The 20,862-nt window shown below is 57.4% G+C and overlaps 3 protein-coding genes across 4 annotated transcripts; 1 reads left to right on the top strand and 2 right to left on the bottom strand.

The window, feature by feature from the left end:
- Positions 1–343: 343 nt before the first annotated feature.
- Ndufa4l2 (NDUFA4 mitochondrial complex associated like 2) lies at positions 344–2,379 on the top strand. Of its 2 annotated transcripts, XM_040754735.1 has the most exons (5): positions 353–513; positions 850–938; positions 1,509–1,569; positions 1,679–1,754; positions 2,014–2,379. In XM_040754735.1, exons 1-4 carry the CDS (start codon positions 457–459, stop codon positions 1,733–1,735), a joined length of 264 nt encoding a protein of 87 aa, XP_040610669.1. In that variant the 5' UTR covers positions 353–456; the 3' UTR covers positions 1,736–1,754; positions 2,014–2,379. The 2 variants fall into 2 exon arrangements, with proteins under 2 accessions (XP_040610668.1, XP_040610669.1); XM_040754734.1 differs by having other exon boundaries at positions 344–513; positions 1,679–2,379.
- A 149-nt stretch (positions 2,380–2,528) lies between these two features.
- On the bottom strand, positions 2,529–7,617 carry Shmt2 (serine hydroxymethyltransferase 2). The gene is made up of 12 exons (XM_005079750.4): positions 7,474–7,617; positions 5,930–6,118; positions 5,417–5,496; positions 5,067–5,267; positions 4,784–4,865; positions 4,521–4,643; positions 4,258–4,397; positions 3,903–4,068; positions 3,644–3,743; positions 3,408–3,563; positions 3,200–3,307; positions 2,529–3,081 (listed from the first exon to the last, which is right to left on the bottom strand). The coding sequence occupies exons 1-12, from the start codon at positions 7,504–7,506 to the stop codon at positions 2,954–2,956; spliced, it is 1,506 nt and encodes a 501-aa protein (XP_005079807.1). The 5' UTR covers positions 7,507–7,617; the 3' UTR covers positions 2,529–2,953.
- A 2,402-nt stretch (positions 7,618–10,019) lies between these two features.
- Positions 10,020–18,781, bottom strand: Nxph4 (neurexophilin 4). The gene is made up of 2 exons (XM_005079748.4): positions 18,603–18,781; positions 10,020–11,516 (listed from the first exon to the last, which is right to left on the bottom strand). The coding sequence occupies exons 1-2, from the start codon at positions 18,657–18,659 to the stop codon at positions 10,659–10,661; spliced, it is 915 nt and encodes a 304-aa protein (XP_005079805.1). The 5' UTR covers positions 18,660–18,781; the 3' UTR covers positions 10,020–10,658.
- Positions 18,782–20,862: the final 2,081 nt, after the last annotated feature.

The raw sequence follows: 20,862 nt of genomic DNA, 5'->3' as shown, positions 1-20,862 counted from the left end.
GAGACTCCTAGACCTACACCCTCTGTCCCTAACTACGCCTGCCCAGAACAAGAGGGCTGGCAGTCACTAGCAATGCTCACTTGCCCCCCTTCTGCTCAGTATGGCTGAGAGAGAACTCTGTTCTGAAGGCCTGCTAGCTCCTGGGAGGCTCTGGGTCCGGGTGTAGAGAAAGTGCTGTAGATAGATGCCCGTCACTGTTCCTTGGTCCCTCCTCCAGATACCCAAAGACCCAAAAGTATAATGGTGTCTCGTAGGCCGGGGTTCGCCCATCAGTAAGAGAGAGTTGGGAAGGAGAAACTTCAAGGCTCCCCAACTATCTCCAGCCTTCTTTGCCACTGCTGGGAAGAAACCAGCTGGGTGGGGCTGACTGGGCTAGGCTGACCCCTCCCCGATGGGGGGCGGTACCCCAGGGGGAGGAATAGAGCAGATCCACTAGAGCCTAGACACTGGAGAAAGATGGCAGGAACCAGTGCAGGGGCCCGCTTCTACCGGCAGATAAAAAGACACCCCGGGGTGAGTTCAGTCCCCAGACTCTAACTTCCCTCCTGCCACCCCACCTCTCAAGAACCCCTAAACCCTGCCTCCTGTCTGGCTTCCTTAATGCTCCAAAATCTTCCAGGGACATCCCACATTCTATCTGTAATATATCCCATGTCCCTGGAATCTTCCTTGGGCAGGATCATCTCAGAGGAAGGGAGAGTACGGTGAAAATGTGGTTGTAGGCTTCAGGTCTCGCTCCCAAACGGGAGGGTGTCACCAGACCTTGCATAAAGATAAAAGGAAACGCTGGCACCGGGTGAGTGGGACCTGTGGAGTTCAGACCCTCAGAGCACCTGGTTCTTCCTGCAGCTCATCCCAATGATTGGCTTCATCTGCTTGGGCATGGGCAGTGCTGGGCTCTATTTGCTGCGACTCGCACTGCGTAGCCCGGATGTCTGGTAACTACGGGGGTTTGGGAGGCAAGCAGGGGTCCTGGGCGGAGCCAAACGGGACTGCTGAGGAATGATGGAAATGGGTGATCCTAGAGGGAAGGGATGCAGTGCCTGGTTCCCTATCTCCATCGTACCACCCAGCATCGGAGGGAGGAACACCTGACCGGAGAGACCCCCACCCCCGTCTGGACCACCTGGGGGCTCACTTGTCAGTGGCCAGCCACGTGGGGCATCTGGAATTCCCAGCCCAGCTCGCCACAGGGTTGCCATGGCGACACAGCTCTACTGGCCATGTCTGGCTTTTAGGCACCTCTACACCTGCCCACAAGTGCTGGAGGTCTGGCAGTGGGGTTAAAACACCTACCCACCCTGCCCCCGGAGTCTGAGACACCACTTAAGTCCTGCCACTCCTCAGGGTTTCTCCTGGTTCCCAGGCCTCTGCTCTGAGCAGAGTCTAGGGGAGGCAGGAACCCTGGGAAATCTAAGGGCTACACTGTCGTTCTGGACTGTGAGGGTTTGTTTAATGTCAGTGTCCAGATCCCAGAAGGGACCCTAACCTTCCTATTCCCGTTACAGTTGGGACAGAAAGAACAACCCTGAGCCCTGGAACCGCATGAGTCCCAATGACCAGTACAAGGTAACTGGACCTAAAGTGCTCCCCTCCCTGCCCCTCGCTAGGCCCTAGATCTGCACCCCACACAACAAAAGGGGGCAAGAGAGACTCCAGTTCTTCTTCCTCTCCATAGTTCCTTGCTGTTTCCACTGACTACAAGAAGCTGAAGAAGGACCGGCCAGACTTCTAAGGCAGAGCGAGAGGCCCATGTATGGCTTTTCTCCCATCCCTGGCCTCAGACCCTAGCTCGTCAGTCTGGCGACACTGTCCAGCCTTTGCTTCATGGGCTAGATTCCCACGCGGACGGGACGGGAGGTGGCCCCACCCCCACCCTTGCTCCCAGTAGAGGAAGAACCTCTGACCCTCAGCTTGAGTCCCACGGTGGGGGTGGGGAGCCAAGACTTCAGGCAGAAGCTGGGATCGACCCAAAAGGCCCAAGCCAATTCCTCTCCTCCTACCCCCCTACAGCTAACTGGGTGTGGCACAGGCTACGTGTTGAGCGTGTCAGACGTGTGCCAACAGCAAGCAGGGGCCTGAGTGCCAAGCGACGTGGCAGGCCCCACGTTAGGGCAAGTTTTGAGCCAGGCTTGGGGGAGCAGCTGCCCAGGCTCGGCTGGGCTCATCCCGTCTACCCAAGTCTGCCTAGGATGGGCCTCCACCATGAGGAGTGTTGCTCTCCTGCCTAAGCCTGTGCCCACCTTCAACGACACCCCCTCCCACCTTGCACCTGGGCCTCCCTGCTTTTCCCTACCCCTCCCTTCCCTTGCTCCTCAGTCCCTGGGGATCAAACAGAAGCAGCCGTGGGCAAAATACAATTTCATTTAACAAATTGAATTTGCTGCGCCTGCTAATCACGTCTGGTGTCGGCTCTGATCAGAGACAGAGAGAGGAGGCTACAGCCCCGGGGGTCCTAGTGGTGGCGGGAGGGAAGGAGAAATACATGTTGGCCCAGGGGACCCCTCCCACAATAATAGGAACTCCGGGCAGGTTAGCATTTTATTAGATAAAAACAGGAAGGAGAGTGCCTACCCACCCCTTCCTCTGGCTCTGCACGCAACTCCCCCTCCCCAAGAAAGAGCGAGAGTCTGTAACACTGAGAGAAGGCAGAGGGTTGGAGCAGCCAGCGTCGGGAGGGTGAAGCTGGGTGTGATGGTGCATACCTACACTTGGGAAATGGAGGTAGGAGGGTCAGTTCAAGGCCAGCCTCAGCTAAGTGAGACCCTGTCTCACGTGTGTGTTGGGGACCTCTAGAAATGGCTACAAAACAGATACCTGGCTCTTGCCCTAAACGGAAGGCCTCCCTCCCTCCCTCCACCGAAACCCAGAAAGATCAGTGATGTCATTTTTGTGGTCCAGGTAGGCAGAAAGAAGGGTTAACTTCCAGTGTTGGGCCTTGGTCCCCGGGTCCTCAGCGTTCATCAAACCCGGGCATCGGGAAGGCCCTGGCAAAGCGCTCCACTTGTTCCCTGAGGTTGGCCAGACGCTGACTTGTTTCTGCGTCTTTGAGCAGGAAGGATTTGAAATCCTGGAGCTTGGCTGAAAACAAAAACAGGTGTGAAAAGATGGTCAGAGCTCTAGGCAGGGGGGTGAGCTGGGACAGACAGACAGACGGATGGTGAAAACTGCTCGGCTGGGGGTGTTTGGGGTTCCTCACCAGTCTTACGCTTCACATCCAAGCCAATGTTGACTCCTTCATCGATAAAATCAACGACCCTACGGAAGTCATCCTCTCGGAACTGCCGAGAAGTCAGTGCCGGGGCACCTGGGAGAGAGAGCAGAGACAGGCAATTCGCAGTCAGGATCACCACAGGCAACTAACCCCCAGCGTGGAAACCCTTCCCTCCTCAGACCGCAGGTCTCACCAAGCCTCAGGCCCCCGGGAGTAATGGCACTGCGGTCTCCAGGACAGGTGTTCTTGTTGGCCGTGATGGACACAAGCTCCAACACGCGCTCAGCTCGGGCTCCATCCAGGCCCTTGGGTCGCAGGTCCACCAGCACCAGGTGCGTGTCAGTGCCACCTGAGGGGACAGGGATGGGGGTTGGGGCACCCAGGTCTCTGCCCGAGGCCACAAAGGTCTTCACCCATCCACTGGCTTACCGGACACCAGCGAGTAGCCTCGCTTTAGCAGGGCATCAGCCATGGCCTGAGCATTCCTCAGCACCTGTAAGGCGTACTCCCGGAACATGGGGGTGCAGGCCTACAGGTGAGACAGTGGCCCGTCACCCCGGGCTGAGCAGGGGCCCTGTCTAGTACTTGTACCCAGCAAGCCATGCCGCCTCCCGCCCCAGCCACCTCCTTTCCGTCGGTCTCAGCCACAAGGAGGCAGAGCCTCCAGAGCAATGCACCCCAACCCGACCTGCTTGAGAGCCACAGCTACTGCAGCAATGGCATGGTTGTGGGGCCCTCCCTGTAAGGACGGGAACACAGCAAAGTTGATTCGGTCCTCAAAGGTGTAAGGGATCTCTCGGCCAGTCTTGGGGTCTACGGTCCGCACTCCCTTCCGATAAAAGATGAGTCCTGACCTACACGGAAGACAGGCAGTCGGGATCTAAGCCCGTAACGGACAAGAGATGGTGAGGAGATAGCCGGTTTAGACACCGAGGCTCGAGTCCCCTCAACTGTGCTCGGGGCACTGGATCCCAGTGGTTAAAGGGGTCAACCTCACTCCATCCAAGTCCCCTAGCAAGGTCTTAACCCCAGGGAATGCTGACCTGGCCCCTCGAAGAGTCTTGTGAGTGGTGGTGGTGACAATGTCCGCATACTTGAAAGGTGACGGGATCACCTTGGCAGCCACAAGGCCACTGATATGGGCCATGTCTGCCAGTAGGTGTGCCTTGACCTCATCACACACCTGGGCACGTAGAGAGACACGTCTCAGCCCGGGGAAGACCCAAACAGTGTATACAGGGGAGTCGTCCTTCCCAGCCCCGCCCCCAGCGGGGGGTGTGTGCTTGATGTCCAGCCCCTCACCAACCTCTCTCATGCGGGCATAGTCAATGAGACGGGCGTAGGCACTAGTACCAGCTATGATGAGCCGTGGCCGGAAAAGCCGAGCAGTCAACGCCAGCTGGTCGTAGTCAATGAGGCCAGTTTGGGGCTGGATAGACAGACAACCAGCTAAAGCCCTGAGGTGGCAGCAGGTGGAGCTCATGCTGAAGGCTGCCCAGACCTCCAGGTCCGCCCACTGGCCAAGAACAAACCATCAGGGCCAAGTGCCCAGGCCCCTAGAACACTTACATTGAGTTTATAGGGCATAGATTCGAAGAAGATGGACGTGGCAGAGATCCGCTTGACATCAGACATGTAGCCATGAGTGAGGCTAGAAAGGAAAGAGATCTCTGAGTGAAATAACCTGACTTAACCAGTCACTTCCAGCCCACCTCCAAGGCCTGTCCCTGAAACACTGCTTCTCCCTTGCCCCAGCCTCCTAGGCTTTAACACGGGACAGGTGCCTGATTGTATTAATAACTCTTGTCTTTGTCATCGCTGCCCACCAAACCCTTTACTTATCCATACTCACTGGCCCCCATCGGGCAGATCCAACCCCATGATCCGATCATGGGGTTGAAGAAGAGCCGTGTAAGCAGCCAGATTGGCTGGGGATCCCGAGTACGGCTGCACATTGACTCCCCACTGCGCAGGGTCCAGATCAAAGGCTTCCAAGGCCCGGCGCTGGCAGAGCAACTCGATCTCATCCACAACTTCTGCTCCTCCATAGTATCTACCATGGAGAGGGTACATAAGGGCACAGAGAAAAGCCAAGGGCTGGGAAGGCCACTGCCCCATAAGCACCGATGGGGTTTAAGAGGGTCCCGCCACTAGGAGTGCCATCCCTGATGCTGCCCTCCAGCCCTTCGGTCTAGCCCTCACCTCTTGCCAGGATAACCTTCCGAGTACTTGTTGTTCAGACAGGACCCCAGGGCCTCCAGCGCCGCTCGGCTGCAGAAGTTCTGGGGTGGTGGGGGGCAATGTCAGAGGCGATGAGCCCCTTGCCACAGTCCCACCCATCAGAGCCCACAGGCTGGAGGGGATGGAGACAGGATGCATAAAAAGCTCTGTGCACTCTGGGCTCCTTGCCAGGCATGAGGCAAGGCCAGAAGCAGCATTCTCAAAAACTCAGCCACCATGACGGGTGGCCCCAGGAAGGCTACCAGTGCAGTGCACTCAACCCGTGTTTCCTCTTTCTTCTGACAAGAGAAGTAAGGAAGAGATGAAACTGTAGGGGCTCTGGAAGCTCCCTGGTGCCCCAGCCCCATATACTGGACGGGTCCTGCTTAATGTTTCAGGGATAGTACAAAGAGGGAGAAAGCCCAGGAGAAACGTCAGTAAGACGATGTGTTATTTCCTGGTTTTCACTCCTTGGCCCATATCCTCATTCCCTACCTCTGAGGCGATGAGCTCCAGGCCACGACACTGCCTGTCCTTCTCTCTCTGGAGTAGCTCCCACATCTCAGGGTCACTCTCTGCCAAAGTCTCCTGGCCTGTCCAGCCTCCAGCTGCTTCCCCAGCCTGTGTCTGGGCCACCTTACTGTGCTGAGCCCGAGCAGCCATCCAGACCAGCTGACCACATCTCTGCAGAGGGTTAGGGCAGAAGAGCCAGGATTTGATTAAAAATTGTCCAGACCTCTCCCAATTACCCTCCACCATGGGTACAGACAGCCCTCTGGCTAAGCAGGCAGCCTGGTCCAGCTAGCCAACTCAGTTCTCACCACCCCCACCTTCACCTTGAAAAGCAAGTTCTAGAGTCAAGGTTCAGATCAGTATCCAAAGGGCAGTTCTGATCAGCTCTACTCAACCCCCACCAGATCTCCATCTCACCATGTGAGTCCCCCTGCAAGGTCACACAGCAAATCCACTAGAGAGACTAGATTCCAGGGTCTCCCCAGGAGGGCCTTCCTGAGCCTGGAGAGATGGTTCAGTGGTTAAGGCCACTTGTTGCTCTTGGACAGGACAAAGGGCAGAGGTTCAGCTCCCAGCACCCAGGCAGCTCACAACCATCTGTAACTCCAGTTCCAGGGGATCCATGCCCTCTTGAACTCTGTGGGTACCTGGACATGCATGCGATGCACATCCATACATGTAGGCAAAAGGTTCATGAACATAATGGGGGAGGGACCTTGTGCAGGGCCTCCATAAGAGACTACCCCAACGAGAGAAGACAGCAAGTTAACAGGGCTTACACGCCACAGGCTGTAGGGTAGTTTCCAAAGCAACCAAAGTTGAATAGACTTTTTTTTTTTTTTTTTTTTGGTTTTTCGAGACAGGGTTTCTCTGTGGCTTTGGAGGCTGTCCTGGAACTCACTCTGTAGACCAGGCTGGCCTCGAACTCACAGAGATCCGCCTGCCTCTGCCTCCCAAGTGCTGGGATTAAAGGCGTGTGCCACCAACGCCCGGCTAAATAGACTTTTAAGCAGCTCTTGGAAGAGGTGTGTACTGGAGGGAGTGGGGGTAGAGGGAAGGTGTTTGCCCAGAGGGAAGTCAAAAATCTTAATTTTATCACACACACACAGAACACCTCCCTACTTCCTTCCGCCCACGCTGCAGCGGGACCCCTGCCTGATGAAAGCACGGAGGCCCGGTTGCATCATTTCCACAGCTCAGAGCTGGCGGGAAAAATTAAACTAGCACATCGGAGCCGGGAACCCCACTTGTTCGCTGGGACACTGCTAACACAGGGTCTCCGGACCTTTACCTGGAGCATGGGAACCGGGCGATCACCGACCCTGGGACGTTCGATCGCCAGGACTAGGAGCCCAGGCACCGCACGTGAGCCCAGGAGGCTCAGGGGTTTCCTGCTTAAGCATCCGCTCCCCGAGGCCCCGGAACACGTGCGGTGAAGGAGCCAGGGGAACCCCACTTTGTGAAAAGGAACTAAAGTGGGGTGGGCCTTTCCACTGGCCATCCAACATCCATACCCCCGTCCTTACCCGAGTGGTCCAAAGCAAAGAGAAGGGTACCATCGCTACCAGAGGTCACAGCAGAACCAGCCACCAACTCTGGTCCGGAGTAGTAAAAGGGAGGGGGGGGTCGGAAGCCGACTTGTCTTAGGGCGCATGCGCGAGAAAATACCCCCGCGAAGCCGGAGCTAAAGGGGAGTTGCATGCGCATGCGCATCGCCGGTCTTTAGAAAATGGCCTTCTGGGAATTGTAGTTTTTCTTAATCCTTCTTTCTCATCTGTACCTCTGGGTTGCCTGAAAGGGTCTTCAAGTTCAGGGTTGTTATTATTGTGTTGTTGTTGTCGTTTTTCCTACCAGTTGTCCAGACAAGCGCTTTTTGGTTTGTTTGTTCGTTTTTTTGTTGGTTTTTTTTTTTTTTTTGGTTTGGCTTGAGCCTACCAAGTAGCCAGCACTATAACGTCCTCTGGGAGGTTCAGAGACACACACACAGAGTAAAGAACTTTGACACAGTGGAAGCCGATATACTTTGAAACCATAGAAGACCCAAATCTTCTATTTGGGATTACAGCAAAATAGCCTCGCTGGTCCTTGGTTTCTTCGCTTGTAAAACCCCGGTAAAATGCTCGTGATGGGCCATGCTTGTCATCCCAGCACTACGGGAAGTGGAGGCAGGAAGGCTAGGAGTTCAAGGCTAGCCTCATCTAGCTACACATGAAGCTGGAGGCCAGTGGACACAAGTGAGCCTGTCACACCCCACCCCCCAAACATAAAAAGGGAGTTCATGGTTCGGATTAAATGGAGTTTTGCCCGTGAACAAAGTCCCCTGTGGATTGATCTCCTAGCTCACAAACCTGCTTCCGTCACCGTCCAGGTCCACCTCTGCTGAGAGCAGAGTGAGCCTTCTCCTCCTGTCACACTTGTTGCATGTCACTGCTTATTTGCATGATATCCCAGCAGTCACCGAGGTCCTGAAACTGACCTGAGTAATCGTGGAGGACTCCCTGACTTCTCCAGGGGAAGAGTCTACGTGAGCTGGGGACATCTTAAAACCTCTAGTTCAAAGTCAGCCATCGAAGACGCACAGGCAAACTGCTCTTGGGGTTCCAGTAAGCCGTATTTTTGAGACTCACTGCCCCACACAGCCATTTTATAGACACTGAGCTATGCCTTTAGCCCTGGAGAGGCAGGGCTGGCTCACTGGGTAATCAGTGACAACTCCTGACACCTCATTTTGTTTTCACATACACTAGGAGTGGGAGGACAGAGCCTTGGAGGAGGAATGTTTGTGAGTGACAGGGAGAGGATCATCCAAGGAAGGACACGCAGTCTCCACTGTGAGCTCGGTTTTGTTCTGTTTTCCTCTTGGTGCTACAGACAGAATCTAGGGTCTCACATACGAACACATGCTACTTTATTGTGGAGTTGCAGGTGAGGGGTCTGAGGCCAAAGCCTGCTGGTTCCGGTCTTCGCACCCTGGGCGTTGCCCCCGGGGTCTCCCACGAGGGCTCAGTGTCTTCAGTGCTGACTGCTGTCCCTCCACAGCTTCAGTTCTCCAGGTGACTCCATAGCAGGCCCGGGTAGCTAACACTCCCATCTTCCTCCTCCCACCCCAACAGGCTCTTACCCTCCTGTCATTTACTGTGTGTTGAACCCAGGGTAAGAGCTACATCCCCAGCTCCAGATACTTACTGCCTGCCCGTGAGTTTTCCGTCAGATCCGCCTCTCTACTCAGTATCCGACTGAGCTGTGGGCCACCCTGTGGAGGGCACCGCTCTCTCCTCTGTGGGCACCTTTACCAGGGACTCCAGTGAAGTCTGGCTGAAGAGAGACTGTGCCTCAGCTTGTCTGTACCCCCGCCCCAAGCCCCAGTCAGGGGTCCCCAAGGGAGGGGGCTGCTAAGCTTGAGAACTGCTAATGAAGCAGCAGCCAATTAACGCCCTGGCCAGGGTTGGGGGCGGATAAAATTAGCAGCCGAGGTTGCAGGAGGGAGCTGAAGGCGGAGGTGGAGGGGGTGGGCAGCTGGCTGAAGGGGGCTGTTTGCTAGCGGCTACCAGCAGCGACTCTGCCCCGCCCTCCAAACCTGCACCGTCCCTTCCCCCATCACCCCATCCCAGCGCTCTCCTCCTCGCTCATCCGTCTGCAAACTCAGCGCCCACGAAATTAGGAAGGGAAAGGAAGATCGATGACTCCAGATGCCGCAAACACCGTTCCCCTTCCCTCCCAACCTGCCTCTTCCCTCCAGCCTCGTGGAGCTTAGCGGGCTTTCTGCGCTCGGCCTACACTGTCCCAGCTTCTCCCTCCCCCTAGGTCTCCCAAATACACCGCCGGAAGTCTCACTTTAGGTTTAATCCCCACTCTATCTGCCTCTACTACCACTCACTCTCCTTTGAAGGACAAGCCCCACCTGGGCTGACTTTCACCCATTTGAGGTCTCAGATAGACACAAAGTGCTGAGTTTGTTAGCCTTTGCCTCGGTTTCCCCAACAGCCGTCAAGAAAGGAGGCCTGGGCTCAGCCTCTACCAGACAAAACCCACACCTGCCCGGCCCCCTTTCCTACAAAGGTCTCACACAGGCTAGTATTGGATTTCACTTTATTTTGTTCTCTTTCCCGTCTGTTTTGGCGTAGAAAAAAAATATCACCGAGCAGCCAGAGAGGGCAGGTGGAGCCGGGCTGCAGGTGGGCGGGCGAGCGGGCGCGGGAGGGAGGGACGGAGGTAGGGTGGGGGGCAGAGACCCCTGCTCAGGACTTTTACTTCAGTAAGGTTGGCAGGAAAGGGGGCTGACACAGGGCACGCCGAAAGGGAAGGGGCTAGGTGGGCTGGGGCTTGTAGCCTTTTACAGTCTTGCGGGGTGGGTAGGACCAGCGCGCTTGGGGTAAGAAAGAGGGTCAGGCCAGGCGTCATTAAAGCTGCAGGGTGGACAGAAGGGGAACCAATACGTATTCATAGGGAACCCTAAGAAAGCCTCCAAGCCCGCCCACTCTGGGGCTGTGCTCTTGCCCCTCCAAATTAGCGCTTGAGACCACCCCAGCCTCGGGGACACTCAGGGCCAAAAGGAAATGGAGGACCACGCTGGCTGATAGTCCCGGGGAAGGGTGTTTTCCTCCACCCGACCCACAGTGGAAGAAGTGGGGGCAGTCACAGGAGCATGGGGTACAGGGAAGGGTCCCACCTAGCGAGGCTGCGATGTAGTGGGGGGCTCAGGCCAGGGGCGCTACCCAAAGTAGGGATGCTCACTCTGGAAGTTATAGTCTGGGCACACCTTCTGCACCAGTTTGTAGTCAAAACTGAGGAAGGAGACGAAGATGCAGATGACTTTGAAGGGCTTGGCACAGAGCCAGGCGGCCTGGCTCTGCGTGTGCTCGGTGAAGCACACCTGCGAGGGGTCATACAGGCACGGGCGGTGCTTGCGAGCGCGGTTTGTCTTCTCGTATTCCACGTGGCAATTAAAAGCGCGGGACTCCTTGGCTCCCGGCACTCCCAGAGCGCCTCCGAGTGGGCCCGCCAGTGCGCCGCCAAGGTTGCCCCCCAGCCCCTGCCCCGGCATCCCCAGAGGGGGCCCCAGTCCAGGCAGCATCCCTTCCAGTGCCAGCGTAGACTGCAGAGGATGGGGGGCAGGCCCAGGCAGCCAGACGCCCCCGAACTCCACGCGCTTGGAGGGCGGCACGATGCTGACACTCAGGTTACCCAAGCTGGACGAATTGTGACGGAAGTACACACTGAAGGTGCCGTTCACATGGTCCACGATCTTGCCGGTCACCAGCAGCGAGAACTTGAGGGTGTGCACGCGAAAGTAAAAGTCCCCCCAGCCGAAGATCTTCTTGGCGCGGGCCGCTTTAATGGATGGCTTCCTCTTGGTGCGCGGTGCGGGCAGGCCGCCGGCAGCCCCGGGCTTGGCCAGCGCCCCGGTGTGGTTAGAGGGCCAGGCCCAGCTCCAGGAGCGCGCAGTGCCCAGGCCCTCGGAAGACCCGGGCGCCGGGAGCTGTTGGCTGCGGGCGCCCCCTCCGGCCATGGCGGGTCGCAGTTCCAGATACTGCGGCCTTCCTGACTCCGCGATCTGGCCACTGACCGCCTGTGTGGGAAGAAAGGAGAGAGGCTGGACTGGGCAGACCGCAGCGGTGGCTCAGGAGTGTTTTGGGTTAGACCTTGTAGCCCTTTCGAGCTCTGTGGTCTTGACCAAGTCACTCCATGTGTCTGGATCCTAGCTTCTGTGAAAATGACCTGATGATCCCTGGGTTGTCACAGAGCTCCAGTGTGGGCGAAAAGACGAAGCCAGTTTTGGCGTAGGAGGGAAAAGGGGAGACCCTTTTGGGGAGTCTGTCCTGTGATGTTCCCAGTGATGGCCCTGCCGTGGCACCCTCAACACCCAGCATCAGGAAAGGGCTGGCTTCTGCAGAGACCAGCTCCTTCCTTCCGCTTCCGGGAGGGGCCTCTAAAAACCAATTGACCAGACAAGAATCCCAGACCACCGGTTGAAGCTGGGAGATAAAAAGGGCACCCCTCTCTTGTCCCCCGCTGCTTAGCGTGGAGGGGTCCCCCTGCCAGCCCACCGTGCTGGCCTGTCTCGGGTGGCAGGGATCCAGGAGACAGCGCTGATGCGAGTACAAGATGGATCGACAGGAGGGAGCAACGGGGCCAGGCCCGGGCCATCAATTATCTTGGGGTGTGTGTGGAGGGGGCAGCCAGGAGTGAAGGAGCTGGAAGAGAGCGATGGAGAGTGAGAAGAAGAAATATGGAGAGGCTGCTCCGGCAGGCACGAGAGGGGGAGGGAGAGGAGGAGAGCCTGTCAGAGTGTCAGTCAGCCTGGGCGAGACACCACCGGGAGTGGGGCTCTGCCTGCCTGCAAGTCCCTTGGGAAAGGCAGTTCTGCGTGTGCCTGGGGTGGAGGTTATCCTGAAATGGTTGTGTGTGTGTCCTGTTTGGGTTAGCTTCAGTCTGTGGAGGCTGTGCGTGTGGCTGTGCTGGTTCCCTGTGTAGAGGCTGTGCGTGTGGCTGAGTCCCTGTGTGTACCTGTCTGTCTGTCTGTCTGTCTGTCTGTCTGTCTGTCTGTCTGTCTGTCTGTCTGTGTGCCTTCCCACCTGCTTGTGGCTGCCCATCCATTGTGTATTTGTGCTCGGATTGCGGGGGCTTGGGGGTGGGTTACGCGTATGTCCCAGTCTGTGTGTGTGAAGCTGTGTGTCGATTTGTGGTTGTGTGTGCGTGTGCAACTGTGGTAGTTGTGTGCCTGTGTACAGGGTGGCTGTGTGATTGTCTAGAGGTGTCGTTTTTCCTGTATCCCTGTTACTTGTGCATGTGTCAGGGTCTTTCTAAGGGGGTGTCTCCACAGTGACAGTGGTCTGTGTTTATACCGCAGGAATGAGTGTGTGTTCCAACAAGCATGCACACACTGTATATGAATGCCAGGGCATGCTGACCTGCAGGCTGCGATAGAGGGGCGACCCCTCTGTTTGCATACACCCGAATCTGTACACTGTGCCCACAGGGGGGCAAGAATGGCCGAGCTGGGCTAGACTCTACTCCTGATCTCCGTCCCTGCAGCACTGCGATCCCAGGGTTATTAATGCTGCCGCCACCCGCACGTCATACATATTTATCGCCCCCCTTATTCCGTCTCCCATCCAGCCCTCCTCCCAACCCAGGTGAGGCAGCTGGAGGTGGCGAGAGTGATTGACTCAGACAGACAAGCTTGAGCTGGCATCTGACACCCGGAGGGTACACCTGAGTAGGGCTAGGGAAAGAGGCTTAGGGTGGGGGAGGGGCAGGGAAGAAGCCCCAGGAGGTGAGATTGAACCCCAGGAAGGGGGCGGTTAGAGGTAGGAGTGGGTGAGGCTTCAAGGGAAGCAAAGGGTGTGTTTGTTGTTGAAGTCTTAACCCCAATTTCTCCCCCCTGGACCAGACCTCTCCTATTTCCAGTTCAGTCTCATTTGCAGCTCTCCCAGCCTTCTCCCCACAAAGCGGCTGGCTCAATGCTAGGATGCCAAATGCCTCCAGCTATTACTTCCCAGGACATCTTGGCACTCTGTGTCCTGCACCCAGCCTGGGACTGCTCAGGGCTGGTAGGTTCAGCCTCAGAGGAGGGGATGAGGTGGAAATGAGGTTTGGCAGGGCAGAGAGAGGTGCCAGGATGTCCCCCCCACCTCTGATCCCAGACAAACTGCTGTCTGCTTCTGTGATCCTGGCAAATCCCTGGGCTTTGGTAGCACAGCCCCCACCCCACTGCTGGAGACTGCTAAGATAAGAGAGAAGAGCTGGGGGGAGGCAGCTGAAGCGACCTTGGGGGTGGGGAGCTCTGGCTGACCGGGAGGGGCGAGAGTCTGAGAGGAAACGAGCCGAGAAATGGGAACATGGAATAAAATAAAATAAAATCCTCCCTCTGGCTTTCTTGATCGCTCAGGCTCTCTCTCCCTCTCCTGCTCTCCCTCTTTCACTCTCCCCCCCCCACTCTTTTCTTAATCCAGTTTGAGGAGTGTCCCCACCCCATGACATTTCTGTGGCCCTCTCCTTCCGGTGTCAGTCTTCGGCAGTGGATTGGGAGCACAGGATTGGGGGACAATGTGTGGTGAGGAAGCCCCTTGCCTGAGTCCGTCCCCCTAATGACTAAGGGCCTAAGCCGGGTGCTGTCCAAGGAGGGAACCCCTCTAACTTGAAAGCTAGTTTAATTAAACTAATTGGGCTCAGTGACATTTGCAGAGGGGAGAGGCTAGCCGGCTGACTGTCAGCAGGGGTGGGAGGCAGAGGTGTTGGTGGTTGACTCCTTCAGGCCTGTTCTGGAGGAACTCAGCCAGGAACACTTTGCCCCAAGGCAGCAGGCCCACGCACCTGAGGGGGGAGTTGAGGCTGCCTCCTGATGCTAGACAGACTCCACCAAGAAGGGGAGGCAGGGGCTCTTTGGGGACAGGACTCTGGGAATTGGGAGGGAGAATAATAGGGCTGTGGGGGGGCCTCAGCCGCATTGCAGGGTGCACCTCCCCTGGGCCTCCAGACTAGTCCACTGCTTCTCTCTTCCCTTTGGGTCAGAATGAGCTTGGGATGCATCAGGGGAGGCAACAGCACCCCGTGTTTGGGGAGGGAACAGCTTAGGTCTGGGTTGGGGAAGCAAATGGCACACTGAGTCCTTGGAAGCAGAGAACCATCAGGTCAGGGAAGGGTGAAGCCGTGAAGTCTGTCTGGGAGCTGGGATGAAGGCAATGTGTGTGGGGTGCTGGGGAGGACAGGCAGGGGCGAGTGTTAGGGCAGAGATAGACTGGGTCTAGGATTGAGTACTGGGCTGGTGGAAGCTTAGGGTACAGAGATGAGGACACCGCAAGGGACGATCTGGAGTGAAGAGACTGGAGATGGTGACTAGGTGTTTGGGTGGAGACTTAGATACTGATGGGTGAGGGACCAGAAGGATGAAGACAGGGCATAGACAGGACAGCAGCTAAAACGGGGACGGCATGATCAATGGCAAACGGGCACCGAGCACCGGCTGGAGAGGATGGGACAGGGTGACAGTGCCGGGGACACGATGGGGCAGAACAGAAAGGGAGGAAGAGGATGGTTATTGGGTAGAGACAAGGTTACTGGAGGATAGAGACCTAGCAGGTGGGGTGGGGGAAGCCTGGACTGGGAAATAGGGGACAAGGGAAGTGGTAGGCAATATCGTCAGAGACAGGAGCTTGAGGACAGGCATTCAGATGAGGGAGAAGGCAGAAGGCCTCTTAGAGGCCTCTTCAGACACTACTACAGTGCAGGGGTGAGGACCTGCTGGTGAGGTGGGCTCTGTCCTTGGGCCAATCGCCCTCTCCCCCACAGCCCCACCCGTTCGCCTGCCCGCCGCCTGCTGCGCAAGGCTCACCGTTATCTGAATTTTGATTTTATTTTATTTTATTTTATTTCCCTGCTTCCTAGAGCCGGCGCGGTCCCCGCGGGAACGGCCGCCCCCCCGCCCCCCGCCCCGCGCCTCACTTTATTATTGCAATAAATGTGCCTATAAAGGCGCCGGCTCCAGGGCGCGGTGGGGGTGGGGGGAGCCAGGGAGCGGGGATGTAATTTCCCGAAGCCTGAGCCGGAGGGGGAGTGGGCGGGGTAGAGGTGGAGGAGGGGCAGGCGTGGGGAGAAGGGGAGACTCGCCAATTTCCAGTGCTCAAGGCCGCACTCCGGCTCCCGATCCCGGTGTGTTTTGCCTTCTGCTGTATATCCTGGGATCCCCTTTGAGCTTAAGCCAGAGAACCTCTCCCTTGCGACCTGACCCCCTCTGCTGTCAATCTTGTCCCCTTGCCTGCGTCTAAACTGAGTTATAGGGGCTCGCTCTCTCCAAAGTTCCCTAGCTCCTTGGCAATTATTCCATCTCTGACACCCCTTACCTGCTGTCTTTCAAGGGTTATCTCGCCACTATCCAAGTGTGGGTCCCTGACCCCAATGACTGCTTTGCTTTCCCTCTGCTTCAAGACCAAATCTCTTCGCCTTGGTTACCTCCTCCTGGATCTTAGCTAGCTCCTCACCCAGTCCAACCTTTCCAAGTGCCCCTCCCATTCAGGATGTGAGGCTTGGCCGCTAGCTCTGGCCCAAGGGAACTGTCACCACAGACCCCCTCCTCCAGTGTCCCTGGCCCAGCTGCGGCCCCTGATCCCCCCCCAATCCCAGCCAGCAGCTCTGGGCCCAAGCCCAGGCTGTGCGTGCCTAAGTGGCCCAGCCAGAGATTAGCTAGGGGGCCTGAGGAGGTAAGGAGGTGGGAGGGTGAGGCGGGGGTTGGCACAAGGCTTGTGGCTGGCCTAGACTGGGAGACTTGCATAGGTCTAATCCTTCCCTGAGGCAGGATAGAGCTGAAGGGTCCCACAGGCGCCCCCATCTCTGCCCTCCCCCAGCTAATTAGTAATTAGTGATTAGTGATTAGTGACTATTGATCGCCTGCTGTTTCTCCCAGTAGGCAGCAGCTCTGGCAAGGGGCGGGGAAGGCAGAGGTATGGGCAGAAAGGAGTTGAAGACTGTATTGGGAAGATCCTGAAGCTGCCAGGCCAGCCAAGGAGCCAGAGCCCCTGAGGCAATGGAAGCCAAGTGCACCCGACCCTGAGAGGAGCCTCGGGAGCCTAGAAGTAAAGGAGGAAACCAGAGAACTCCCGAGGGAAGGGAGGGCCGGTAGTACTGACGATCACGATTTCCCAGGGGGCTGTCTTGAAAACATGCCACCCCTGTCAGTGCCATCAATCTCGCCCTTGCCCACGCCCAACACAGGCATCAAGGTACCCTGAACGAACGAGGGCACACTCAGGAGGGCAATGCTTACATTCAGGTGTGTGAACATCTCCAAGGGCTCACAATCCATGCTCACACTCAACTGGACTCAAAGCCATGAGCACACAGATGCATGCTCACAAACCCAGGCTCACACTCAAACAACAGATGTGCCCCAGCATGCAAATGCATCAGAGACCCTGGTGTGTGTGTGTGTGGGGGGGTCTGCACATGTGCACAGTCCTACTCACAAGTCCATATGAGAAGACATCTCTTCACACAATTCCCTGTGCAAAAGTTCCCACGTTCACACAGCACACACAGCAGACATAGATTCTCACATGGCCACAGGCTGGACCAAATGGCAGGGAAGTGCCTTCAGACACAGCCACCCCACAGCTGCTGCTTTCTCACAGGCAGAGAGAGCCCATCTTTCATCTCCTCACGCTTGTTCTCCCTCAAGTCCCCACCAGATGTTTCATTCCCCTCCAGGGGGCAAAGGAAATTAAACCAGATCTGTCCACGGGGGGAGTTCATTTGATGGGGGGGAGAGTGGAGGCGCAAAGGCGGGCGGGGGATCAGGGCAATGGAATCCTTCCCTCTTTGACCCCTTCACACACTGTGCTGTTGGACCTGACCCTGTCCTGCAGCCTTCCTGGGGTAACACTGGGCCTCAGGTTCAAAAGAAGCTCCCACCAAAGATAGCAATGATCACACAGTGCCCCCCCCAGCTTCCACCCGATCAGATGAAGGTCACTAGGCAGGTGGCCTTGGGGGAGTCAGAGGACTCTCCTAGCTCCCAGGGACAGTCTCTACCCTAGTGTAATTTCTGAGGACACTGGGGATCCAGGTGTCTCAGAATAATTTGCCTCTTCTGCACTCTCTTAGGGGCTGGCCGCTGAGGTCCGTGAGTGAAGGCTGGAGCCACCTGCTCGTCCTTAAGCCAGTTGGGAATGGAAGAAGTTGGGAGTCAGGGTCTAGAGCACCCATGGGGATCCCATACCAGGGCACAGATAGAAGGCTGCCCTGTGCGGCAGGCACAGTCGTCTGTGCAAAGACGGCAGGCGTCTCCATTGCACGCCAGCGGAGACATCACTCTGGGTCCCAGTGTGCACCAAGCCTGGGTTCCCTGGACACGGGCGAGCATACAGGGGCTGCTGTTAAGCCACACACTCCACAAGGGCATGTATGAGCACAGCATGCATATAAGCTGACGATGATTTCAAGTAAAGAGTCTGGTAGGATGAGGTCTGGGCCCTTTTTAGTTTTTGGGTCTTCACCCAAAAACCCAAGGAAAAGAGGCAGTGAAGAAGGGTGGGGGTAGGGAGGAGGTGGGGGAAGAGACTCCGCTTCTAGACAACCCCCACCCACCAGGCACGAAAAGGGGGGTGTGTCTGTGAGGCTGTGCAGGGGAGATGGTGTCTCCGCGGGAAATGTGATGGAGACTGTAGCCAAGTTCGGCCCTGCTGCTGTGGGTCAGTGTAAGCGCCTGGGCCAGGCGTGCTCGGATCTCAGAGCCTACCTGGCTTTGTGACAAGTAAGGAGAAGAGAAATGGGAAGGTAGAGGGTGAGACGGGGAAGGACAGACAGAGAAGAGGGCGAGCAAGGTAGGCACGGAAAAAAGGCTAGGCTAACACCCTCTGGCTTGTCTGTCTGTCTCGCACTCCTTCCCTGTCTGGCGCACTCGCGGGTCGCGCTTCGTCCCCTCCCCCGTCACGCCTGAAGCCGATCGGAGCCCGGCCTCCACCCCGCACCTTCTTCTAACCCTTAGCCAACTTGCGCTGGGCGCATGCCAGTCTTAAAGCGGGCAGTCTGTCTGTCCGCTTCCCCCACGGCGCACAAAGTTGGGACGTTTAGTGCTGGGGGCGGGGCGGACGCACGGAACCCCCTGGCACGCAGGGTTCTTCCCGTCCGGGACCCCTCGCCCTGGTTCTGTCACCCTTACCTTCCTAAGGAGCCACGGCCCCAAGAGCAAGAGGAGCCATTCCGGGAGCAGCCGCATCTTCCCGGGCGGCCGAGCGGGTCGGGCAGGGCGGGTCCCGGGGTGGGCCGGAGTGGGCACCGGGCTGAGGGCGGCGGCGGGAGCGGGCGGCTCGGCCCGCAGACTGAGCGCCGAGCGGAGCGGAGAGCGCGGCGCTGGGGGCGGGGCGCGGGCGGGGGAGAAAGTTGGGTCTGAGTCGGGCGGGCAGGAGGGGCGGGGCTCCGTGGAGCTCCAATCCCGGCCGCGCCCCGCGCGCCCCCCTCCCGCCCAGCTGGGGGCACGGAAGGTGACTTTCACCGGGACACGCCCCGGACACGCCCCTGGCTCAGGTGCGAAGCCAGAGAGGGTCGAGGGGCCTGGGGGGGCGGCACCCCAAAGACGCCAGGTCTGGGCGCGGTTGAGCGCTAGGACTGGGCGTGGGGCTCTAGGCGCTGGACTGTGCGCACGAAGGGGGCGTCGTGGAACAGGGGCCCCGCCAGCCTCGGCGGCGCGCGCCAGGACCAGGGTCCTGAGGGATCGATCGGGGCGCGGAGGGGTCTCTTCTATGCTCCAGGCCGAGGTGGGTCCCGTTCAGAGAGCGGGACAGGGGCTGAGGTGAGGGCTGGCGGGGCCTCGGGCGACTACCACGGCGCACGGCGCTGACGGGGATGGATGGGCGCCCCGCGGCTCATTCGGCCCGGAGATGAGAATCATTGATCACGGACGGAAACCCCATCACGTCTGTCAATAGGGCTGACAAACGGCACCCGCCACCCCGCCCCGCCCCGCCCCACGGCACCTCTGCGGTCTCCGGACCCCTTGGCTACACCGATTCTTTTTAAGTTGTCCCTCGATCCCCATTGCTGACCCTGCCCAGCCCAGAGCCACCTTACGTGGGGGCTGGGCAGGAAGTCCTCAGTGGCGTCTGCCCAGCCTCCTGGTACAATCCCTCTGCTTTCCCTCCCACAGTCCCATCTTCCACTCCCAGCTGTTCTCATCCTGTCCCCTTCCCTGTCTATCTCTGTCCTTGTCTCTGTCCCCAGCTCCAGCACTGTCTCTGTCATCATCCGCTGGGCTTTTTCTTCATCTGTTCCCTCCTCCCACTGGTCTCTCTCTCCCCTGCCCAGGGAGTCTTCAACTGTCAGCTGTTGCTATGCACCGTGGCTGAGTCTGAGGTGGTGGTAATGACCAACACCTAGACAGCAAGAGATAGGAACAAGCAAAGAAATGGATAGACAGGCCCACACCCCAAGATATGTCTCCAGGCATACACCACATTCATAGTAGCCAGCTACACTGTAGCAGTGAGCGCACCAAGCGGAATACATTCACCGGCAGACCAGCATACACAGAGGCATGCAGGCACACTCGGAGGGACACATGATTTACACACAGGAGCATCCAGTGATTTGCATAAGCCGGCAGGTAGGCAGAACACTCTTGCCTTGACAGAGAGGCAAGCATCCATGGAGCTGGACAGACAGACAGACAGACAGACAGACAGACACACACACACACACACACACACACACACACACACACACACACACTGGCTCTCCTAAAGACAAGCCTGAGAATATGAAAAGAACGGACAGACACATATTGGATGTGACAGACACCAAAAAGAGAGGGTCAGGGAAAGGACAGGAATGCTGAGGGGATGAGATTGACTTAGTGACACGCAAGGAGACAAAAACCAGGAAGCAGCTGTTTGACTGTCAGGACTGAAGGGAGAAAGGCTGGACGGAAAATGTCAGGGACAAGGCCAAATGGCCCCAACTAGAATTCAGGGCTGAGCCCAAGTAGGGGACTTGCTTTAAGTACTAGAGGAAGGCAGAGGGTAGTCCTATGCCTTAGGTGCCCAGGACAGAAACCCATGGCCAAAGTCTCCATCTTTAGACCCACCCTATCACCACTTTGGCTAATCTCAGACCATCTGATTTTCTCAGAGATGACACATGCATGCCCATGGACACACATGTGCATGCTACTAATCCCTAGGCCTTGGCCTCTGTTCCCGAAAAACCTTTCATTTGATTTGAATCAGTCTGCTTATTTCTGTTCAGTATCTTTTGGTTCTTGAGATACCGTCCTCCCATTTGGCTTGCTAGATTGCTGGGAGATTGCTCCAGGTGGACCCTTCTGGCCCTGGCCGGCAGAGGGAGGGTGCTCACTGAAGGGATATGCGTTCTAAGCCGCAGCTGGGGGCCATCTTGCTCTACTCAGGATCTTGAGGTGACAGGCA

The sequence above is a fragment of the Mesocricetus auratus genome, unplaced genomic scaffold (genome assembly GCF_017639785.1).
Source record: "Mesocricetus auratus isolate SY011 unplaced genomic scaffold, BCM_Maur_2.0 Super-Scaffold_100011, whole genome shotgun sequence".
Lineage (NCBI taxonomy): Eukaryota > Metazoa > Chordata > Mammalia > Rodentia > Cricetidae > Mesocricetus > Mesocricetus auratus.
The sequence above is the reverse complement of the archived record's forward strand: the minus strand, read 5'-3'. Positions and strand labels throughout refer to the sequence as shown.

What these genes read in the sequence shown, in the direction of transcription:
- Nxph4 (XM_005079748.4), bottom strand. Translation starts at nt 18,659, where the DNA reads ATGCGGCTGCTCCCGGAATGGCTCCTCTTGCTCTTGGGGCCGTGGCTC. An exon ending in GGCCGTGGCTCCTTAGGAAG is followed by an intron (nt 11,517 to 18,602) that starts GTAAGGGTGACA and finishes CTTCCCACACAG; the next exon opens with GCGGTCAGTGGCCAGATCGC.
- Shmt2 (XM_005079750.4), bottom strand. Translation starts at nt 7,506, where the DNA reads ATGGTACCCTTCTCTTTGCTTTGGACCACTCGG. An exon ending in CTATGCCCTATAAACTCAAT is followed by an intron (nt 4,644 to 4,783) that starts GTAAGTGTTCTA and finishes CTGTCTATCCAG; the next exon opens with CCCCAAACTGGCCTCATTGA. An exon ending in ACTATGCCCGCATGAGAGAG is followed by an intron (nt 4,398 to 4,520) that starts GTTGGTGAGGGG and finishes CTACGTGCCCAG; the next exon opens with GTGTGTGATGAGGTCAAGGC.
- Ndufa4l2 (XM_040754734.1), top strand. Translation starts at nt 457, where the DNA reads ATGGCAGGAACCAGTGCAGGGGCCCGCTTCTACCGGCAGATAAAAAGA. An exon ending in CTGCGTAGCCCGGATGTCTG is followed by an intron (nt 939 to 1,508) that starts GTAACTACGGGG and finishes TTCCCGTTACAG; the next exon opens with TTGGGACAGAAAGAACAACC. An exon ending in GTCCCAATGACCAGTACAAG is followed by an intron (nt 1,570 to 1,678) that starts GTAACTGGACCT and finishes TCCTCTCCATAG; the next exon opens with TTCCTTGCTGTTTCCACTGA.